The following is a 21,029-nucleotide window of genomic DNA, read 5'->3' as shown; positions in this document are numbered from 1 at the left end:
ATGCTTACTGATTATCTAACTCAAATCATTTTATGGTTTAAAACATACTCTAACCTAGAACTTCTGGCAATGAGAGGGATGTGAGACACATACTTGCAAGGCAGTCTGTAGTATTTGAGAAAATGGAATTCGCATATATATTTTTAAAGTATTAATTTTGGTGTTCAAAAATACCTTTCATAATTAAAATTGTTCTGATATTTTGTATCCAAATACATAATATCCAGTAAGCAGACAATTACACCCACAAAGCGGTTTAAAATGCTTGAAACTTGTATACATCAGTGATTACTTCAGTAGTGACAGCAAGTTTGGCCCTCTACATGCAATGAAGAGACCATCAAATTTAAATAATTCACTAAAATAAATTTCAAAGAGAAAATAATTTTAGAAACGTGAGGTTTTAAACCTTAAGTTTTTATATAAGAAAGCTAAAAATTGCATAGAAATTAATCATACATCTTCTATTTACTACTAATCTTAAGATTTATGCTTTTCTTAACTTTATTGAAAAACAGCTTTGTTCTGTCAGCACAAGACCACTATTCCTAGTGTTTCACAACACATTTTCTGCTCCCCTTACTACTGATTAACAGGATCTTTGTGCTGCTCACACTGTAAGATTCCATGTTGTTGAGAAGTAATACAAGATCAGGAGGTACGCTACCTAAAAACTAAACAGAGTGCATCTTAGTGCAGATTGCCTGCACCATTCAAAGCTACGTTTGCCTCAATACATGAGAGATGTGCTTTGGCAATACAAAGCCTGCTACTAGGTTCACAGTGACAGGTATCTTTGCTGAGGCAGAGGAAATGGGGCTACTCTTCAGAAGCCAGTCAGCAAAAGTGAAGCAGTGCGGGTTGGAATTAAAAAAAAAAAAAAGATATGGTTGTGTTGCAGGGCTGTCAAAAAACTCATTTCCCTGCTGGGAGAGATGAGTGAGTGGATTTCACAGCCAGTACCCACAACTTCTTAATGTATTAGCAAGGTCATTTTCTGTTCCTACAATAAATAGAAAGATGTTGATTTACATCCAACAGCTGAATCAGAACCTGAAGTACCCTCTAAAATTTTCAGATAGCAACAGTAAGCTGAAAACTTACTGCAAGCATTTTGTGATGAATGTTTTCAGAACTGTACAAACATGAGCACATTTTTTATATAGAAACCAGTTTTTCTGTTGTTACTTACCTGAAATCCAGTCACTGTAAGGAGTTTGCTTCTGTGATACATTCACATATTTTGTACTCTTGAAATTGTAGAAGCTTGATAAAGACTTTAGCTTTATTATCACATTTCCTTTTCACTTATTACGAATTTATTACTAATAAAGGTAACCATTATCATGTCAGACTTAGGAAATGTTCTGTAGCTAGCAATTATTCTTTAGCAATCAATTATGATCCCAGTTTAAGACTCCAGGTCAATTCCTAGGGGAGATCGTGTACAAACAGACATGACTAATGGGACCAGGAAATGACTTAGGCAGGAAAACAAAACATAAAACAAACAAAAAGGTGGTTCCCTCCCTGCCAATACTATGCTCCCCTGTGCCAAGAACCATGATGAGTTTAATCCAGGGACTGAAATAATCCAAGAATAGGAATAATCCAGGGACAGTAGTGTCATAAAACTGGAGCAGGGAAATCAGAGAACAGGCATTATGTCTACAAAGCTATCTCTCCACAAGGCCTTTCGTAAGTAATTCTGTAAGGCCACAGAATTATGATTTAAAATTGGTGTTTACCAATAATATTAGAGTTACTGTGACAACTGGAACAGGGGAGAGAATACAGCCGCTCACCACCTGCCAACCCATACCTAGCCCAACCCGAGCAGTGATACGGGCCTTCTGGGTAACTTCCCCCAGTTTATATACTGGGCATGACATGCTGTGGTATGGAATACCTCTTTGGCTAGGTTGGGTCAGGTGTCCTGTGTCTCCTTCCTCCCAGGTTCCGCTCTTCCCTGGAAGAGCATGAGACTCAGAAAGTCCTTGGTTGGAGTAAACATTACTTAGCAACATCATTGGTGTTATCAGCGTTGTACCCAGGCTGAAAGTGAAAAACACAGCACTGCACCAGCTACTAAGAAGGAGAAAAATGACTGCTACTGCTGAACCCAGGACAGTATGCCAAAATGATTCCATGACCTAGCCTGGGAAAGGGCACAGCCTCTTTAAGGTGAGCTAACTCACAAGCTTTATTAGACATTGCAGCAATATTTCTAAAACAAGCTGAATGAGCATTAAGGTAATCTGTAGCTCAGTTTAAATTTCCACAGAAAATCCAAAATAAAACTTGGTATCAGTTTGCCTGCAAGACTTCTGGAGTCAGTTTTCTGTATACACTAGAAGAGCCCTGAGAATGAATTCAGCCTTTTTATTTAATCTGAGGACTTTAATCGCTATGTTTAGTATACCCTGTTAAAGCTTAGTTTAACTTTGTACTTTCAAACATTAATAAACTAACTCTCCCTCTGCATTTTTTCAAAAGCAAAACTCATTTCAGAGTGACGCAGTACTATCGCTCTCGGTAATGTCGAGTCCACAGCCAAGCACATGCATCTCTTCTGACCTGTCCACAGATGATGCTCATTACTGCAAAACTGCCATGAAGCAGAAATCTATTCAGTTATGAGAAAGAAAGTGATCTCCTGAATTTCAACATCTGTACTGAGAAAAGCTGGTTTGGGTGGTTGTTCTGGGTTAGGTCTGGGTTTGGTTTCTTGTCAAAAGCAGCAGGTAGTAGCTTGTGCAGTAATAAAGACAGACATTTGATACTGCTGTTTATTTCTTTTTAAAAATTAGACAATTCTCAATGTATTAATCCAGCAACATGCTACTAAGCACTCTATACATTCCTTTCTTGAGAATAATTCTAACTAGATCTTGGCAGGGATAAACTGCAGAAGAATTACCAACTTTAATAGTACCGATCAGAAGTAAACCAGTTGAGAACTTCTCCCCTGAATCCGACATTACATTTGTGTGAAATTGGCCTACTCTATTTAATGCTGTGTTGTCTTGAATACCTTTTGAAATATAAATAGTTATTAGTTTTTCTATTAGAAACAGTTGTGTGTATATTTTTTCATCTTATTCAGAATAAGAAGATAAAAATTTCCATGAGCATTAAAGGGAGTTTCAACTAGGGCTTCGTAAGGCAGGCTTTAAAATAGTGCCTGAACCAGTTCTTCCATGGAGTTCTTGATTAAAATCTACATACTTTCAATAACTATTTTCAGCAGTGTAAATTATGTGTCCTCCAAAAAGTTTTAATGGAAACCAATTTAATTAAAACTAGTTTGACAGCCTGAATATGCAAAGTCAAACCATAGGATAATAAATACTTTTTGAGATTGGTCTGCGTATCTACAGGCAAAACTTCCTTCAAATATCCCATGGAGAACAATTGTGGTAGCAATTGAAAGATTTTCAGTTGTCAGATTCAAGGTCACTAGTTAAATTATTCAGACATTTTTTACTTCTAGCAAAACCAATCTTACAGGCATGTATGGTTTTGTATGTTGTTTCCTAGATTATTTAAAGCACACTTTTATATTCTCTATTTTACAGCATTGTGCTTTTTATTTATTCATCTGTACCAGGTTTAGCTGAAAATTATTGTTCAATTTGTACAAACCACCCATTATTTCAACTGTGTAATTACATTTCATGTAATCTCACAATTTCATTGGGTAATTCAATGATTCTCTACAGCCTTTTTTATCAAAAAAAGCAATATACAACTAAAGAATCCTTGAAGGATTTCTGCCCTCCCCCCCGCCCCCCAGCATTGACATTACATATTTAAATACATTGGACCAAATCCTTGGGCATGTCTGATGAGTTGTGCTGAAGTCAGACATGCATGCAAAACGGCTCTAAGCTCACCTTTCACAAAGGGCTGGATCCTATTGCAGGGCTGGATCCTCATCTCAGGAGAAAACTGAGGTGCGAATGTCTAAATTACATCAGCTGTACATACAGAGTGGACCTTCATGCAGAAGGAAAGTCCAGTAGTACGCCCTTTTACTTAAATTCTCTAGCATTTACTGTGGTATTTTAGGAGTCCATATGGAAAGGGCATATGGAACTCTCTGGGTAAATTACACTGAATTTAGGGTCAGGTTAGGGCTGGTATTTTAATTTTCAGTAGCTATACTATTCTAGAGGAGCTAGCCCATATCATCATAGTGCAAATGTAACCTCTTGTACAGACACCTTTTGGTAAGAATAAACCAACACAACCTTAACAAACAGAGGTACAGTTGTTAATGAGGCATGGTACATTTTACTCTGTAATGCACCTAGACATTCTTTCATTGCTGAGCTGTCCACTTTTCAGGAAACATTTTAAAAAGAACATCTCCTTTGATAATATTAAAAGTAGATGATATGATTTTTTGCCTTCAGTAAATTAAAGTACAGTATAAACTGATTTTTCCAAAGTTATTTCAGTTTAAAATGGACTGAAAAAAGTTGCAATGTTTAATGATAATTTCAGAATAGTAACTAGTTCACAAACATTTTGTTTGTAATGAGAAAACTTTGTCTGTGACAAAAAAACCCAACTGTGTCTTCCAGCAATTTAACAAACAGTATTTTAGATGCCACCATCACCTGCAGTTCTGTTGATGATGCACTGCACCAACAGAACACTCTCCTACTGATGATCAACATTCATCTTCTTTATACGATGAAGCAGAGCATCTTTTTCCATTTGGATCTCAGCAAGAGCCATTTTGGCTTTGGCTAGTTCCTGTTTGAGACATTCATTTTCTTCAATAAGCTGAAACGATCACATTAGAAAAGAGCTTTATTAGTATTCCTGCATACTAACATTTTCCATTACAGAAACTTTTACAGTACCATATGCTCACATTCACTGCTGAGTGCAGGCTCGTTGGGGCTGAGTCAATTGCGACTGATTTCCAGTCAATAACTGCAGGACACAGAGACAGTTGATGCAGTTACCTCAGAAGGCAAGATACCCAATGTTCTAGCTACACTACTTCCATTCCGTAGTAGATTGGAAATGACACCAGGTTCCGAGCTCTAGGAATGGTTCCTTACCCAGTGGAAGTTAAAAAAAAAAAAAAAAAAGCCAAACTGCTGTGTGAGTTCTGTCATCATCAATTCAAAATCCAAGTGTGACTGAGAGAATGGTACAAGTCTGACTTAACAATCTAGTCCTTTGTCTTTGGCAGTTGTGTTGTACTCTGATGTAAAGGAGAAAAATCAGTCTACGGTGTACTATTACCATATTTAGAAGGTAGTATTAAATTTATTTTGCATGCCTAAGTACTGAACCACACTATAATATCCATAATTCATATTGTCCATATCAGATAAGATTTCTAAGCAGAAGTAACCCCCTAGCCCATCAATAGATCATCTAAAAATTATAATGATTAATGATTGTAATATACTCAGGGAGGGGGGGACATGGAAGAAGAGTGTCAAAAGCAGTTCTTTGTACCTCATTTTTAAGGAAGTCAGCTGAATCCTTCTTTGATTTAGGAGATCTGGGAATTTCACAAGTAGTCTGTGTGGCTCGGTCCTGTGTTTTATGTCCAAGAGGTCCAGCTACTTGCTGCAATGAACTACTTGTATTCTTCATCTTCGACACATCATTTACTCTTTGATTGTCTGTGTCACAGAAAAGACACTTAAGAGCACTGCTTAGGGGTTTTGCTGTCTTTTTCTTTAGGTTTGATTCCTAGCAGCACAAAATTAAAACCAACTAAACAAATATTTACCTCCCAAGATCAAGTTTAAGAATAAAATAAAAAAAAATAATCATACTATTTTGGAGGAAGAAAGAAAAGGAGGCATGAGAAGAAGCAATATGTAGCTTCCAGCTTGAAGAAAATTATCACATATTTATACCAACCAAGACAATCATCACTGAATATGCATTCTGAATAACTAGAAGTTTAAGAACTATTAATATTGGTATTAATATACTGTCTCCAGGTCCAAATCAGAGCTGAAGACTGCATTTACATTTGGAGACATACGGAGATAAACCTATGGATCAAGTTTTTAAATTAGAAAGTAACTTAAATGACTTTGCATTGAAGAAACTTTGTAGCCTTTATAACTGAAGTGTAACTGTAACATCTCTTAAATTACACCGCTGTACAGGAAGGGAAAAGATGAGGGTCATGGTTCTTGGCAGCCAAAAAAATAGTCTGGGTTGGGTTTTTCTTTTTTAAATATTTCCTTCTGAACAAGAGGTTTCTGTTCATAATCCCCTTCTCCTACCACACACACACAAGGACTCAAAAATCTAGCACTGCAGATACATAAATCACAGCAGTGCAGATAGCATTTGACCTATGCCTTTGAAGTCACTGTACCTGAGCAGTCCATGACAAGAAGAGGGATCAAAGTACTTCAGCAAAAAGGGGGAAAAAACAATGAGCTGAAAGAAACCTTAAAACTATGTAACTTCTTACTAAATTACTATTTCTTCAAATGTTTAGTTTAAAAAGATGACCAAAATGCACTGAACATCTTTAAACACTCAAACAATATATTAGATAATATAGAGTTGTTTAAATACAAGCAAATCATGCCATAGCATACCTCTGAGAAGTCTGGCCCACCTTCACTATACCTTTCCATCAGATAGGTGAAGGGGCTATTAAGACTACCCTGCAGCCTCCTCTTCCTCAAGTCATACAACACATTCCATATTGCTGGATTAATATACTCAGGACCTGAATAAAAGGATGGGTGCACCCTCTGCAATTATGTGAACAATACCAAATGGAAGGGTAACTGACAAGAGAGGGGCAAGCCTGTTTTTCAGAGGACCTGACATGCTGGAGAAACAGGCTGACTGGAGCCTCATGAAGTTCAGATGAAGCCAGTGTGAAGTCCTGCAGCTGGAAGTAAATAAACTCTTGCTCCACTACCAATTGGAGACCAACTGGACAGAAAGCAACATTGTAGGAAATGTCCTGTAAGCCTTGGTCAGTGAGAAGATTCATCGTAAGTCAGCAGTAAGTTCTGAAAACAAAGCAGGCACATACAGGCTGTACTAGGAAGGCTACAGCTACCAAGATGAGGGAAGTTATTATTCCCCTATACTCAGCACTAGTGAGACCACACCTGGAATACTGGATCCTTTATGTGACTACACTTAGAATTAAAGCACATTGCAACACAACTTTCACAAATTATCATCAGATATCTTTTCATTATTAGCCACATATTTGCACAAAGGAAAACAAACAAAAAAAGAAACCAGTTTTCATCATAATTAGATTATGATATTGAGATATCAAGATGCTGGAAACACACAAACCTCTAATGAGAAAACAGCCATCATCATTTCTTTCTATCCAGAGTATGTCAATATGAAGTTTTATGGGTACCAGCTCAGATGCCTTGAAATTTTCACGTGGACTGTCATCCTAAAAAATATAAGCATTCAAAAATGAGTTTACTGCGATAAAAAAATAGCTAATCAAAATGTTCAATTAAACATCTTGATTTAAAAGTGGATTTAATGAAACTTGAAAGGGAACACTTCAGAGTAGAATTTTCTAATGGGATTCACCACTGAACTTTTGCTCATTTTTTTTCCCCAGGGATCATATTAAAGGCACAAATTTATCTCTGGAGTAATTCTGCTGAACTCTATATATACAGTCTGACTATACTTCAAAGTATTTTCAAAGACATCTCAATAAGATTATACCCCAACCCAAGACATTCTTAACTCAGGAGCTCTCAGAGTCAGAGATAAGAAGCCTGCACTATGCAGCATCTGATTTTTCCCTTGAACTATTTAAAGATTGAATGGGTACAGCTAACATTCTTAAGCAGATTTTGTCTTTTTAGAATTTAGTTTGGGATGGCGTCAGCTGCAGTTCAGTTATATTACTGTACTCAACAGAAGAGAAACTTCACACATTATTTCTTTTGGGGTCTCCCCAGGAAGTCTTTATATTTCATTATTCCTGTCAAGCAGAATAACACAGCCAGTGTAATCAGAAACTGTACATATCAGCATAAAGCATGTAGTGAGAAAGCTGTTAAGATATAACTGCCAAAGTTTCTTGAAACTGCACTGATATTGCAGTAGAAAAATGCAAAAAAATAAAATAACCTTTCTTAAATTCCAGCCCCACCCAATGCAACACACTGCATCAAGTCTCATGCAGAAGAAATACACTATTTCTTCAAATTTCAACAGAATATTGAATGGGCAATGCAGCATAACCTATGAACATATCCCTTCACTCATTATTACCCTGCAACTCTAGAAATGAATCATCTGTATGTCAAACTTGCAGTTTAGTCAACCATCACAAGCAACTTCACTGTGACTCGTGTGCACTGCTGAGTGAGCACTCTGGGGCTTTCACTGCCAAGTAGACTCCTACTGCTTGTTTATTAATGTATATTCCCCACCTCAAACAGCTGCTTTCTCAATAACATTTTGATGAAATCTGCCTTCTTGCCCATAAATCAGGACAATCCATTTTTAAATTTAGATGTCTATATGTGAAGACTTTCCTTTTTGCAACCATTCATGTGGGCAGGAACAACCCCAGGTTCCAGTATAGGTTGGGGAACGACCTGTTAGAGAGCAGTGCAGAGGAGAGGGACCTGGGGGTCCTAGTGGACGGCAGGATGACCATGAGCCAACACTGTGCCCTTGTGGCCAAGAAGGCCAATGGCATCCTGGGGTGTATTAGAAGGGGGGTGGTCAGTAGGTCGAGAGAGGTCCTCCTTCCCCTCTACTCTGCCCTGGTGAGACCACATCTGGAATATTGTGTCCAGTTCTGGGCCCCTCAGTTCAAGAAGGACAGGGACCTGCTGGAGAGAGTCCAGTGCAGGGCAAATAAGATGATTAAGGGCGTGGAGCATCTTCCTTATGAGGAAAGGCTGAGGGAGCTGGGTCTCTATAGTTTGGAGAAGAGGAGACTGAGGGGTGACCTTATTAGTGTATATAAATATATAAAGGGGGAGTGTCACGAGGATGGAGCCAGGCTCTTCTCAGTGGCAAACAATGATAGGACAAGGGGCAATGGATACAAACTGGAACACAAGAGGTTCCACTTAAACTTGAGAAGAAACTTCTTCTCAGTGAGGGTGACGGAACATTGGAACAGGCTGCCCAGGGGCGTTGTGGAGTCTCCTTCTCTGGAGACATTCAAAACCCGCCTGGACACATTCCTGTGTAACCTCATCTAGTCTGGCAGGGGGATTGGACTAGATGATCTTTTGAGGTCCCTTCCCATCTCTAGCATACTGTGATACTGTGATGTTTGTGATACATTGAAATGTGAGGAACAGATCCACAGCTCTTACAAAAAATCCTTGTCCTACTCCTGTAGTAGAAACAGCCCTAAAGGAGTGCCTAAGGATCATCAGGTGGTGGAAACGCTGCATCACAGAGGGAGGGAATACTGATGCACTTTGAGTAAAACACTGCAGAGATAATAATTGCCCACTAAGTCAAGAATGATCTCAGCAGAATCAAGGCCTTAACCCCAGATGCAAAACTGGAGCTGCTATTCTAGTCCTCAATTTATTCAAAGTTTATATATATGGGTGATTATCAATTTACAAAGCAATGCTATAATTATCTTATCTTTACTTTTGCTTGGGGTTTTGTTGTGGTCCCTTCCCCCAAGAAAAAGAAGTTCTTATCTTTATATTCAATGGCTGTGCAGCACAGAACTCACCATCTCCTTTAAATGTCTGAAAGAAAATCCCCTAGGAGACTTGAGCAGGAGTGTCCTCTTAATGTTACTATTTTATGCTACAGTGGTGAGAAAACTTGCATTATTTAGTATCTGTCTCTAGGTAGGGCAGAAAATGAAATCTCGCTTCTAAGAAACAGTATTCACATGGCTTGAACTGGAATTCCTGTAACCTTTTTCCTTCTTTTGTATGGAACTTTCATTGTAAGAAGGATCCTCTAAGGAGGAGAGAGAATTAACCTCTAAAATCTGTTTTTGTAATTAGAAACCCATTATTGTGCTAAGCTAAAAAGCCCAATCAGAAAAACCCACATGGAGCCTCTAGGAATTTGGTATACCTTACCTATAAAGTTCCCAGTCACTCTACAAAAGAGACTAGGAGTGGAGAAAATAAGTATAAAATATTAATTAATATAAATAGCTTGGTCATGCGTAGAATTCCCCTCTAAGCATACAACAGAGCTAACCAAATCTATGGATTTTTAAATTGTTTTAGTGTTATCTAAAGACCTTCTAGAGGACAACAGCAGTTGCTTTGAAATTAACTATATCCAGATTAGTAGTTTATCATCAAAGAAGCAAGAACACAGTTTTTACAGAGCAGCCAAATGGCTCATTGTTAACATACTTTTAAATTAATCCTTGCATTAGAAACTTTTATCTTCATAGGCATCACTTCTGCGACAGTTTCATCCTCTAGAAAATGCTGAATGTTTGTAAGGGAAGATGTTAAAAATTCAGCACTGAAGTTCTCTACATGACACTGAAGAAAACCGTTTTTTACAGCCAGCAGAGAATGTATCACAGCACTAGGCCCACTTTCCCATCTCAGACTAATCTCAGGTGACGAATTAACTGGTCCAGCCACAGATTTACAGTCAGAACCTGTTGCAAAAGGAAAACAAATTTGCATTAAAATTTTGCAATGCACAAAAAAGCGATTATGATGCAATTACTTTTACCTCTACTGTCCAACTGATTTTCCAAAAGTATTTTAGAAGTAGTATCTACAAATTACAGCATTGCAATTACAGAACTTCAGAGCCATTTTCTTAATCTATCATTTCAAAGCACTAAAGAGAAATAAACAGTATATACAGTACTAGAACCTCACTATGACAACAGGAAAGAGCAATACAGAAATATCACTGTCCACAAAAAAAAAAAAAAAAAATTAGTGTTTCCTCAATATCTGGACAATGGAAAAACATTACTTTGTAAACTTTTCCACTAACTCCTTCATTTTTAACTCAGAAATACATTTAAGTCAGTTCCTTCTCTCAGGAGAGCTGGTATTCTCTTAGAAAGACAGAATTTCCTGACCTAGGAACTAACTTGCTAACACACAGGAATATAAACAGCAATGCAGTAAGATGGATAACATGATCACATGGTGCTTCCATTATTTGGATGGCAGGAGAACTGAACCTTAAAAAATCCCCTAGCAGTTTCAGTATCTTTAACCAATGACAACTGCAACATTGAACTGAACCATTCTAAACTAAACTAAAAGATTTAAGGTTAAACTGCTGGGGAAGGGGGGCAATATTACTTTGTTGTACAAAAAAAGAGGGTTTGCCACCAGAAATAACTACCCCATGGGTCTCTCAAGTAATTTGCTGACTCTGATCCACAGAAATTATTTGTATGACAAAAAGCATATCCACAGTAATACACAGTTGTTATATTAAGAAGCATCAACGCTGTCATTTCAAAGATAGCTGAAATCAAAGTAACCCAAGTAAAATTAACTGAATTACGTCCATTTATATTAGTAGAGCATCTAACTTTCAAAAAGTTTGAGAGAATTAAAATAAAGAAAAGTTTCTTGGTTTAAACTCTGCTCCCCTCAGGAAAGGCCAATGTTTACAAGTTTAGAAATTGGAAAGATTAGATAAAATTAAAAAGAAGACACCTTTTTTTCTATTTTTATTTCTTTAATACTATTCTTTCTCCTTTCCCCATATTATTGGCATGCAGTTTATTGTAATCTCTTCTTGATTTCTGCTTATGCATATATTAGCAATTACAAGGAAGCTGAAGAGAAGGCATACGGGAAATCTACTAGCAGCTTTCCAATATATACGATGAGGTTATAAAGGCAGAGCCAGGCTCTTCAAAATGGTGCTCTTCAGGAGGTTAAGAGACAACAGTTCAAACAAGAGAGGTTCAAACTGAATATAAGAAATGAGGAAAATGTAGCACTGGTGCAGGCTTCCTGAGAGGTTGTGCAATCTCTGCCCCTGGAGGTCCTTTCTTAGACCTGATGGGATAAAGCCCTGAGCAACCTGGCCTGATGTCAGAGCTGACCCTACTTTGAGAACAGGATTGGACTAGAGATGTCTTCACATCGCCTTGTCTCCTCTCCCCTCAATTATCCTGTGATCCCATGATGTGCAGGTTTCCTCTGTGGTGGCTTCTTTGCTGTGTACTATCTACTGATAAGTAATAATGCATGCTGTAACAAATGCAGCATGCTATACCGCTCCATTTCAGAGATAACCTACTCTGAATAATCTGACATGTAATGTAAAAGAAAAACACAGTATGCTGGTGGGCTGCACACTACGTTATTTCTTTTCAGTATATAAAGGTATCCAGGCTAAGCTTTAAAGAAAAACCATCCTGCTTCACAGAACTGGTTTACAAGGCACTTGGTTAAAACTCCAAGGCATCATTGCTGAACACATTACATTTGCAAGACACAAGCTTTCTGATATATGAAGTCTCTATAGATATACTCAGTCATCCTCTTACAGACATTTGCAGCATGTGAGCATATTTTTTAAAAGTATCATTAGCATATTGTTAATTGCTACTGCAATGCTCTAATAACTGATCAGAGCATTAATACTTGAGGATTCAGGTTCTTGATAATTTCTTTGCATGGTTCCTCACTTTACTAATTACAAATGTTACTTCAGCGCTTGAGTAAGTTTTATTAAAAGGTCTTGGGGGGGGGGGGAGATTGCTTTTATTGGGATATTTTCTTTTTGCTTTTGCTCACTGGTTCTTCTAGTTGTATTTTTTTACCATTAACTCATTTAAATAGTTTCTTTTGATCTAATTCCCCAGCTTTTTCCCAACCTTGATCCCCTGGATTTAACTATTTTCTTCCTTAGTTCTTCTATTAGAATAAATGTGGGAGTTGGGGAAGACCAGTGCCCACAGAAGATGCCTAAGTACAGAAAACACAGTCCTACAGTGGAGAGAAGAACAGTAGAGAGTAAAAAAGATGTACATTACAGAATGGAAGTGACCAGCAATGCACAAAAAGAGCGCTGTTGGCCTGTGGAAGCATGGTTAGCAAATAAAGGTCACGTTTCCATGTCTGAGCTTAACCAAGCACAGACCCTGTGAAAGTGACCAAAACTCCAGCTGTGTACAATCACCAGCGGTGGAAAAACCCTGGAAATTAACCAATAGAGATAAAAGACAAGCTGGCCTTGTAGTTGAAAAATTGTCTATAAAGCAGGAACAAGGACCTTGAAAAGAGGATGTACATGTAAACAAAAGAAACCACAGAAATGTACCTGGAATGTACCCAATGCCGTGTATACCAACCACTCACTATGGGAAAACATGTGTACGTGGTAGCTTGACACTATATATATCCATCGTTTGAGCACAATAAACGGATCACTTTTATCAATCACATTGATTGTGTTTGTGTTCCCTCCGTGCGTGACGACATTGGCCTACCCATCCAGATACCCACCAGAAAGAGAAAGGAAGAGAGATGAAGTGGAAGTATTTGGATAGTATATCCAAATTTAGAAGTATATAGAAGTATTCAGAAGTATAATACTATCGTATTATAGTCTTTTGCCCATAAAATAATCAGCCAGTGCACAAGCGTCTCAATCAGCTGAACAAGAGGAAGCGGGTTCTAGTTTTAGACACACATAAGACCAGGAAGGTGGCATGTTATTACTATTTACTCCCTCTTGGTTTTACAGGGGATGTGACAGATAACCAGAAATCAGTTTGCCTGCATATGAACTGAAGGTCAGCCATGAGTCTTCCCTGCTGGACCTCCTTCTTGCCATCAGATGCCTGAATGCAACTGCAACATCATGTAATAGCTGCTCAGTCCGCAGTCTGCTAGCAACTGCTCAGCTTACCAGTAAATGGGTTTTTCAGTTAGGCATCAGAAGCTGTCCCACCACGTACAGCTTCCTGAAGAAAATCCTGCTCCTGGAAGGCTGGAAGTAAATGGCAGCCAACAGCTGCTATAGCTGTTTCCTGGGAAAGGAGAGGAACCAGAAGCAGGAAGCAAGCGCATCAGGGATCTGCCCCAAAAACCCTACAGCATCCAGCAATCCATGTGGAAGGCTGGCAGAGGGAGCAAAGCAAACTGTGACATGAAATGGCATGCTAATACATTGCGCCAAGAAAGAAAACCTTACAGCATGTGAACTAGGTTTTCTGGCAGAGAACGTATACGTACTCATGCCCAGGAAAAACTCTGATGACATACTGGTTGATCTAGTTGTGCAAATATCTGCATGAACCTACACCCTCTGTTCCTATCAAGCTTTAAAAAAGGAAAGGAAAAAACCAACGAACCAATCAAAAAAACCCACAACACCCAAAAACCAAAAAAAAAGCTGTCCTCACAGCTCATCCTTCCTGACACACAGTCAATTTTTAAGTTTTCTTAAACCACAGATTATAAATCGTTTGAACTGTGGGTGTTAAATTAATCTAGAGAAATAGATAATGAAGAAAAGAACCAGCCCTTCAAACCAAGGTACATTTAGCAAAGTACCATTAGATCAGTAAGAGAGTTCTATCTTCATAAAACAGTAACAATGTAATGCAAATTATTTGATTTTAAAAAGAGCAAACTAATGACCAGAATTCAATGCAATGCAGTTTATCCACAGTACCAAAAACTAGTTCCATTTTTATTTCCTTCCCTTATTGTGTATGGCAATCAGGAAAGAAATCAGAGTAGATATTCTAAACCAGCATAAAAAGTATGCTATTGTACTAACATAAAACTGTTTTTGTGCTTTAAGGCTACTCCTGAGTTTTTATTTACTGAGAAAATTGTTACTAGCTCCAGCTTCACAACACTGAGATCTCATTGTTAGTTCTTACCAACAGTTCTGTTGCAAAGATAGTGCCGAACACTGATATTTCCCAACTGATGTGGTATCACTTGGTTGACCTGTAGGCATATTTCTGTATCTTCACCTCTGATGTCAATTTCCCCATTAACACCAAATATTTGGAAAACCACAACAGACATCTACCAACAAAATGAAGATAAAACAGTATAAGATTATAAATTAAATTTACGGTGGTTATTATTTTTTAAAAGTTCTTTCTAAACTTTTTCTCTACAAAAGGAAAAGAATATTTGTACCCATAACCCTTGCTCACAGAAAAGCACAAAGTTTTCTCATTTCTTTTTTCTTTTTGTACCTATTGGCTTGACAATGTACATCCCCAAAGACATACACTTGTATTTATAACCCACTAATATCAATTCAGCATTGGCCAGAAAAGCCACAAGTGAGGCTTTTTCCTCACTCCAACAAAGAAGTTTGTGACCTATGTGACACCTGAAGCTTTCTAAGGCCGCAATCAACTTCATGCATATTATAAGCACAACCAAGCACTTGTGGTGTCGAACTAGAGCAGGTTAAAGAACCAGGCTACTAAACTTTGGCTATCAGCATAGTAGTCAGCCCTTTTTCCTCCATTGGACTGCAATATCTTTCAAAACAATAAGTAGCAGCCAGTTTCAAAGGTCAGCCTTGGTAGCAGAAGATCTATGTCCATCATCATTAATACTACTAAAATGACTTCAGTTATATTCTGCAAGTAGAAAAAAAACCACTCTAACATGCATCTGCATAAAAGTCTGAATGCATTCTGATTTTTCCATGTTACCTATTGCACAGATGATTGAAAATGCATTTAAAAGGAACCAATCGTTTAAGTGAGCTGCTTTTTCTATGTATTTTTTTTTTAAATTAACATGATCTGCAAATATTTTAAAGCAAAGGCAGGATTACATGACTAGCATTAAAAAAGGAAAATACATCAGCAAGAACTCAACAGATTTCAGTCAGCTGAAACTCTTAGGTTGGACCCTGTATGGTATATCAGGGGGGAATCTCTACATATTTCTGTAAATACTGGGCATTATCCTGACATAGTCCTGGACAAGAGGCATCTCTGATCTGATCCAGTAGGGCAGCTGTTTTGCTCCTATTTGCAAATACTACAGAATGCTACCAGTGCTAAGGAAACATCTCCACATCAGAGACATCAGAGTTTTGTTACTTTCTTTTATCCATACATAATGATGTTAAAAAGCTCATTTTAAATATTGTATTCAATCAAGCATAAAAGAACATGACAGTATTATAAAATATTGCTGGGTACTAAAGCAGAAATATTTTGTGACATTTTAAGTGGCTACTGTCATTTATCAACAGTGCCTATACAGGAGATGACAAGGACAGAGAATACTCAGTGTAACTTGGATTGTAATCTTCATTTGTATTTAATACAAGTACACTACACCTACAGGCTTACATAATGCACTAACAAAAGCTACCAAAAAAAGCTACTTGAAAAATCACCTCTAAAAGCATTCATTGTAGCTCTATTTAGAGGTATAATTTGCTGAAGCATGTATTCTAATGGAATTCAACAATATTACCATTTCTTCACTAGGCTCATGGGCATTCTCTGAAGCAGCGCTCATGGCATCTGGAGATGAGCCACCACAATTTTCAATCACTGTGCCTCCTTGATGAGCATTTTCTGATGGGCTTTGATAGTTTGTGGCTGTAATACCTTCCACATATATCAGAAAAAACCCACAGTTAGCATAGCAAAACCTGAATCACTCCTGCATCAAGAACAAATTCAGTATCTGTTACTGTGTGCTCTCTTAGAGAACTTAGTTCACTCTTTAAGATGAGTTGAATGGCTTATTAAACAAGTATTTATGATTGAGCTGCCAAATCCATGCCTCTTACAGAGAGTTCAAAGTTCTAGACACTATACAAGTAAGGCAGGATATAGTGACAAACCCAAAATGGCACTTCACATGCATTATTGAAAAAATTGTGAAAGGCCTTTTTAAGTCTTCCAAATCAAATATAAACTTGATCCAGCCATATATATAAAACACTGCACAGTGCCTTTGAAGCAAATGTTTGTGGATTTATGTTTAGAGAAATAAGCTATATATACTTTCATTAGAGTGATGATGGTAGTGTTTCCCTGACAACTAGAAAGCATGCAGACATAATCTACAGTTAAATATTGTTTAACAAGCTTAAAAAAGAACCATATAAAGGTTATTTAAAATGGAAAATGTATTTTATGGCATACTCCCACATAAGCACATGCAGGAATACTCCTACGATCCAAATATATAACGGGTTTGCAAGTGAAGTAGTATTCTCAAAATTGCTCTAGGCTGAAAAGAAAAAAAGAAGTCATTCTTTATTGGAAGTAAAATTTATCAGAGAAGAGGTACCAATAAAGTCTTATTGTATTTCCTGACATTAGATAATTATTTAATCAGTTTTTCTAGAGAGCTACTAGATCATTACAATTGCTTAAGTCCACAACATTACAGACTATACAGACATAATTACCATATGCCTGGATTCCTCCCTCAGACCAGGACCACACATTAATGCACAGATGAGCAAAAATTGGACAAATACCTGCTGTTAGACAGTCAATAGCTAGGAAAAGCTCCATAATGAACAAGCTGCAAGACTACTAAATCTATCTGCTTGGTAATTAGCATGATGAGTATTAGTGAAAATCCATTTCTTTTTCATCTATTTTTAAAATTAAAGGTTCTTTACCACTTCAAGCATAACACCCATTGAGGGTACAAACCTGTAAAAACAGCCAAAGCAATGGCTTTTAAGCAAAGCAGAGAACAGTGCTGCTTAATTCAATTGCAACGTAGGACTGCAATGCTTTTAGTCTCCTCCAGAGAGAAAAATTAAGTAGCGCTAAAATTAAGTAGCACTACTTAAGTAGCACAACTTACTGCTTTCCTTTGAAATAATGTGTTCTGAATATACTTGATACTACCGACTGGAGAACTTAACAGAAATAATGCTGTAAAGTATCCAGGATTTGCTGCACTACGATCCTTTTGACGGCTATTTTAGTAATAGATTACATTTTCATGTATTGCTTAAAAATATTTTGTTAAACCTACTCACCTTTCTCCAGAAAGCTTTGACTGTCACTTCCATCACTCTCTACCAAATGATCCTCCAGCATCATACTATCAATAGAGATGGTATCCAGAGAGACTTGTGATGGACTTCTCTTCATATTCTTGTAAGAAACAGAGAATGCAGGGAGGTTGGACGGGCAGCGTTCCTTAGGCTTTGCACTTTTTAAATATAAAGATATCAGGAAATTATTATTTCAAATTAAAGGAATTACATAGAAGTTGGTTGTTTTGGGTTTGTTTTTTTTTTTTAATTTATGTAAACCAGGCAACATACAAAAGAAAAAAATCTGATTATTCAATAATCATAGAATCATAGAATAGTTAGGGTTGGAAAGGACCATAAGATCATCTAGTTCCAACCCCCTTGCCATGGGCAGGGACACCCCACACTAAACCATGCCACACAAGGCTCTGTCCAACCTGGCCTTGAACACCCCCAGGGATGGAGCATTCACAGCCTCCCTGGGCAACCCATTCCAGTGCCTCACCACCCTTACAGTAAAGAACTTCTTCCTTATATCCAATCTAAACTTCTGTTTAAGTTTGAACCCGTTACCCCTTGTCCTGTCACTACAGTCCCTGACGAAGAGTCCCTCCTCAGCATCCCTACAGCCCCCCTTCAGATACTGGAAGGCTGCTATGACATCCCCACGCAGCCTTCTCTTCTCCAGGCTAAACAGAGAGAAGCACAGAAATAACATGCATTTTTGCACATATTTGTATCAATTTTTCTCAATACATATTTCATAACATTTAAACTAAAAGTAAAGAGTTCAGATCAGTTAACTAACAGTTCATTTTAGCTTTCATTAAAAGCCAGATATTGCACATCTTTTATCTTTATATTTTAAAAATTTTTATCTACTAGATGTCCATTTCCATTGACCATTACTAGAACTACATGGCCAACAAAATTGATAAATATTTTCAAATAGTAAGCAAACTGATTTAGTAGTAAGTCTTCTGTACCTTGATGCAGACTGGGATGCAAACATTCTAATTGAAGTCACTTTGTCTTTGTTGATTTCAAATTCATCAGTTTCTAAGGCAGTTTCTGTTTCCAAGTCAGTGACTTGGTTAGGGCAGCCTTCAGTTGTGCCTTCCTGTTCGTTTAACTTATTTGAGAATATGTTTTTATCTTTATCAATGATAAAATCAGTAGAATCTTCTCTCTTATTTAAGATGGATATTGAATCTTTAGGATGCAAACTACTTTTCTCACTCAGAGGTCCACAGACCTCCTCTGAATCGCTTCTACTAAAAAGTCCACTGCTTGCTCCTTCACTCGTATCTCCCAAACCTTTATCTGATGCATCATCTGAAAATGATGTTCCTTTCTGAAAGTCTGTATTACTGACTGATTTAAACAAAAGAGGATCTATTAAAATCCCTTTATTAACTTCAGCATTCAAAGGCTTACAGTCATTTACATAATCAAAATCAGTAATACCAGCTTGCACTATCTTATTGCCAACTAATTTTTTCTCTGAAGTAAGAGCTTCCCCATTTCCCAAAGGGGAGAGTTCTGATGCCACGGGACTTCCTTCTTCCACAACTGGAGACTTACAAGGGTTTCCCTGAGTCACTGGATGGAGTAGTAAGGCTACTTCTGCACTTTTAAGTAGGATCCCAATGCAGACATCTGTTTGCTTTGCAGGTTTTCCTGTCACTGCTTCTACATCATTCCTTACGTTTTCCAGGAGCAATACAAGAGATTCATGGAGAAACAGCAAAAAAAGGTACTGGTAATGATTGATCTGCATGCTTACATGTTTCTGAACATGGACTAGGACATGTACATCTGCATCTGTGGAAGAACTTTCAGAAAGCACTCCTGAAGTGTCTAACGTTTGAATGCCATTGGTCAAGGGCTCTGTCTCAGTGCTGTAATATTCCCTAAGAAGTTTTTTACGTTGCAGTCTATTAGCAAGATCACTAGATTCACTTTTTGGAATGTTCAGAGCTGTCTGATCATGGGATAAAAGCTCTTTTTGTGACTTTGCAAACCTTACTGGTTGGCAAATCCAAAGTGAAAGTGGAAATGAGTCCACAAAGCTTATTGGTCGGCCTTTCCCACTTTTTGTTCCTTCATAATCTATCCAGAACTGGGAAAAATGCAAGGCCCAAACATCAGTAGCTGCAGATGTCTTTAATGCATATTTATTCAATTGTGGTATGATATAACCTTTATAGACATCATGCATTTTAGTATCTTGTTCATGAGCATGTCTCTGGAAAATTGGATGCAAAAGATTAAAATTCTTCTGAGACTTGGGAAAAGTGGTGAAAGTTCTACTGAAAAATTCACAGTCTTTGAAGTTCTGAAATAAAGCTTCTAGATCAGAGTGTCTGCAGTTTGGCGAGTATCTTGTATTTGTAGCAATCATCTCTGAACTTTGAATAGAAAGTGCATGAGGTTGATCTTTATGAATTTCAGGTTTGTTTTCAGATGGGATGATGAACTGCAAGAGAAATATGTTTTTCCTTGTCAGAAAATTGTAGATTAAGAAAGTATACAATTAAAGAAACAAAATAATAGCCATGACAGCTAAAATAAAGGAATATAATTCTATGAGAACTCAAGTATACTAACAGGCTCAAAAATTATCATTTGTTTCCTTTTTTTATGAAGGATCTGTGGCATCTAAGACTCAATATTTGTACAAAAACATAAGGGTCTCAGGATTTTTTTATCTGAAGGATTTAGATTTAGGTCAGCAACATTAGCCTCATTTCTTCATTATTATGAGTGCCTCATTTCTTCAACACAGAAACAGCTTGGCAGAAAGTTTCTGCAAGTGTTCCAAGCATTTACAACTTTGAACTCCAAATTACAATTCTCTGCTTTTTTCAGTCTGATTTGTGAAACAGGATTTTTCACTACACTATTTTCTATGTTAAGATACCAGAAAACAACTAAATGTGCTAACACAGCTAATATTCCTAACATTGCAGAACACAGAGTAAGTATTTTGTGACCATTATCTGATAAACATATTTTTTTCATCATAAAATATACCCCAACTCCTAAGAAAACAAAATAGTTCAGTATGCTAAACTTAA

The 21,029-nt window shown here is 37.4% G+C and overlaps 1 protein-coding gene across 2 annotated transcripts in view; it reads right to left on the bottom strand.

Moving 5' to 3' along the window:
* Positions 1–4,668: 4,668 nt before the first annotated feature.
* The window catches only part of BLTP3B (bridge-like lipid transfer protein family member 3B), a gene marked incomplete at both ends in the record, with an annotated part of 57,773 nt that continues 41,412 nt past the window's right edge, over positions 4,669–21,029 (bottom strand). The window contains 8 exons of one of the 2 annotated variants that reach the window (XM_080622309.1): positions 4,669–4,794; positions 5,485–5,654; positions 7,321–7,429; positions 10,359–10,615; positions 14,837–14,987; positions 16,413–16,549; positions 17,950–18,125; positions 18,936–20,428. In XM_080622309.1, the coding sequence (XP_080478435.1) occupies positions 4,669–4,794; positions 5,485–5,654; positions 7,321–7,429; positions 10,359–10,615; positions 14,837–14,987; positions 16,413–16,549; positions 17,950–18,125; positions 18,936–20,428 (2,619 nt within the window). Of the gene's footprint in view, positions 4,795–5,484; positions 5,655–7,320; positions 7,430–10,258; positions 10,616–14,836; positions 14,988–16,412; positions 16,550–17,949; positions 18,126–18,935; positions 20,429–21,029 lie in introns of those variants that run through there. The other variant, XM_080622310.1, reaches the window with a different exon arrangement.

The sequence above is a fragment of the Psittacula echo genome, assembly GCF_963264785.1.
Source record: "Psittacula echo genome assembly, chromosome: 1".
Taxonomy (NCBI): Eukaryota; Metazoa; Chordata; class Aves; order Psittaciformes; family Psittacidae; genus Psittacula; species Psittacula echo.
This window is presented reverse-complemented; position numbering and strand designations above follow the sequence as displayed.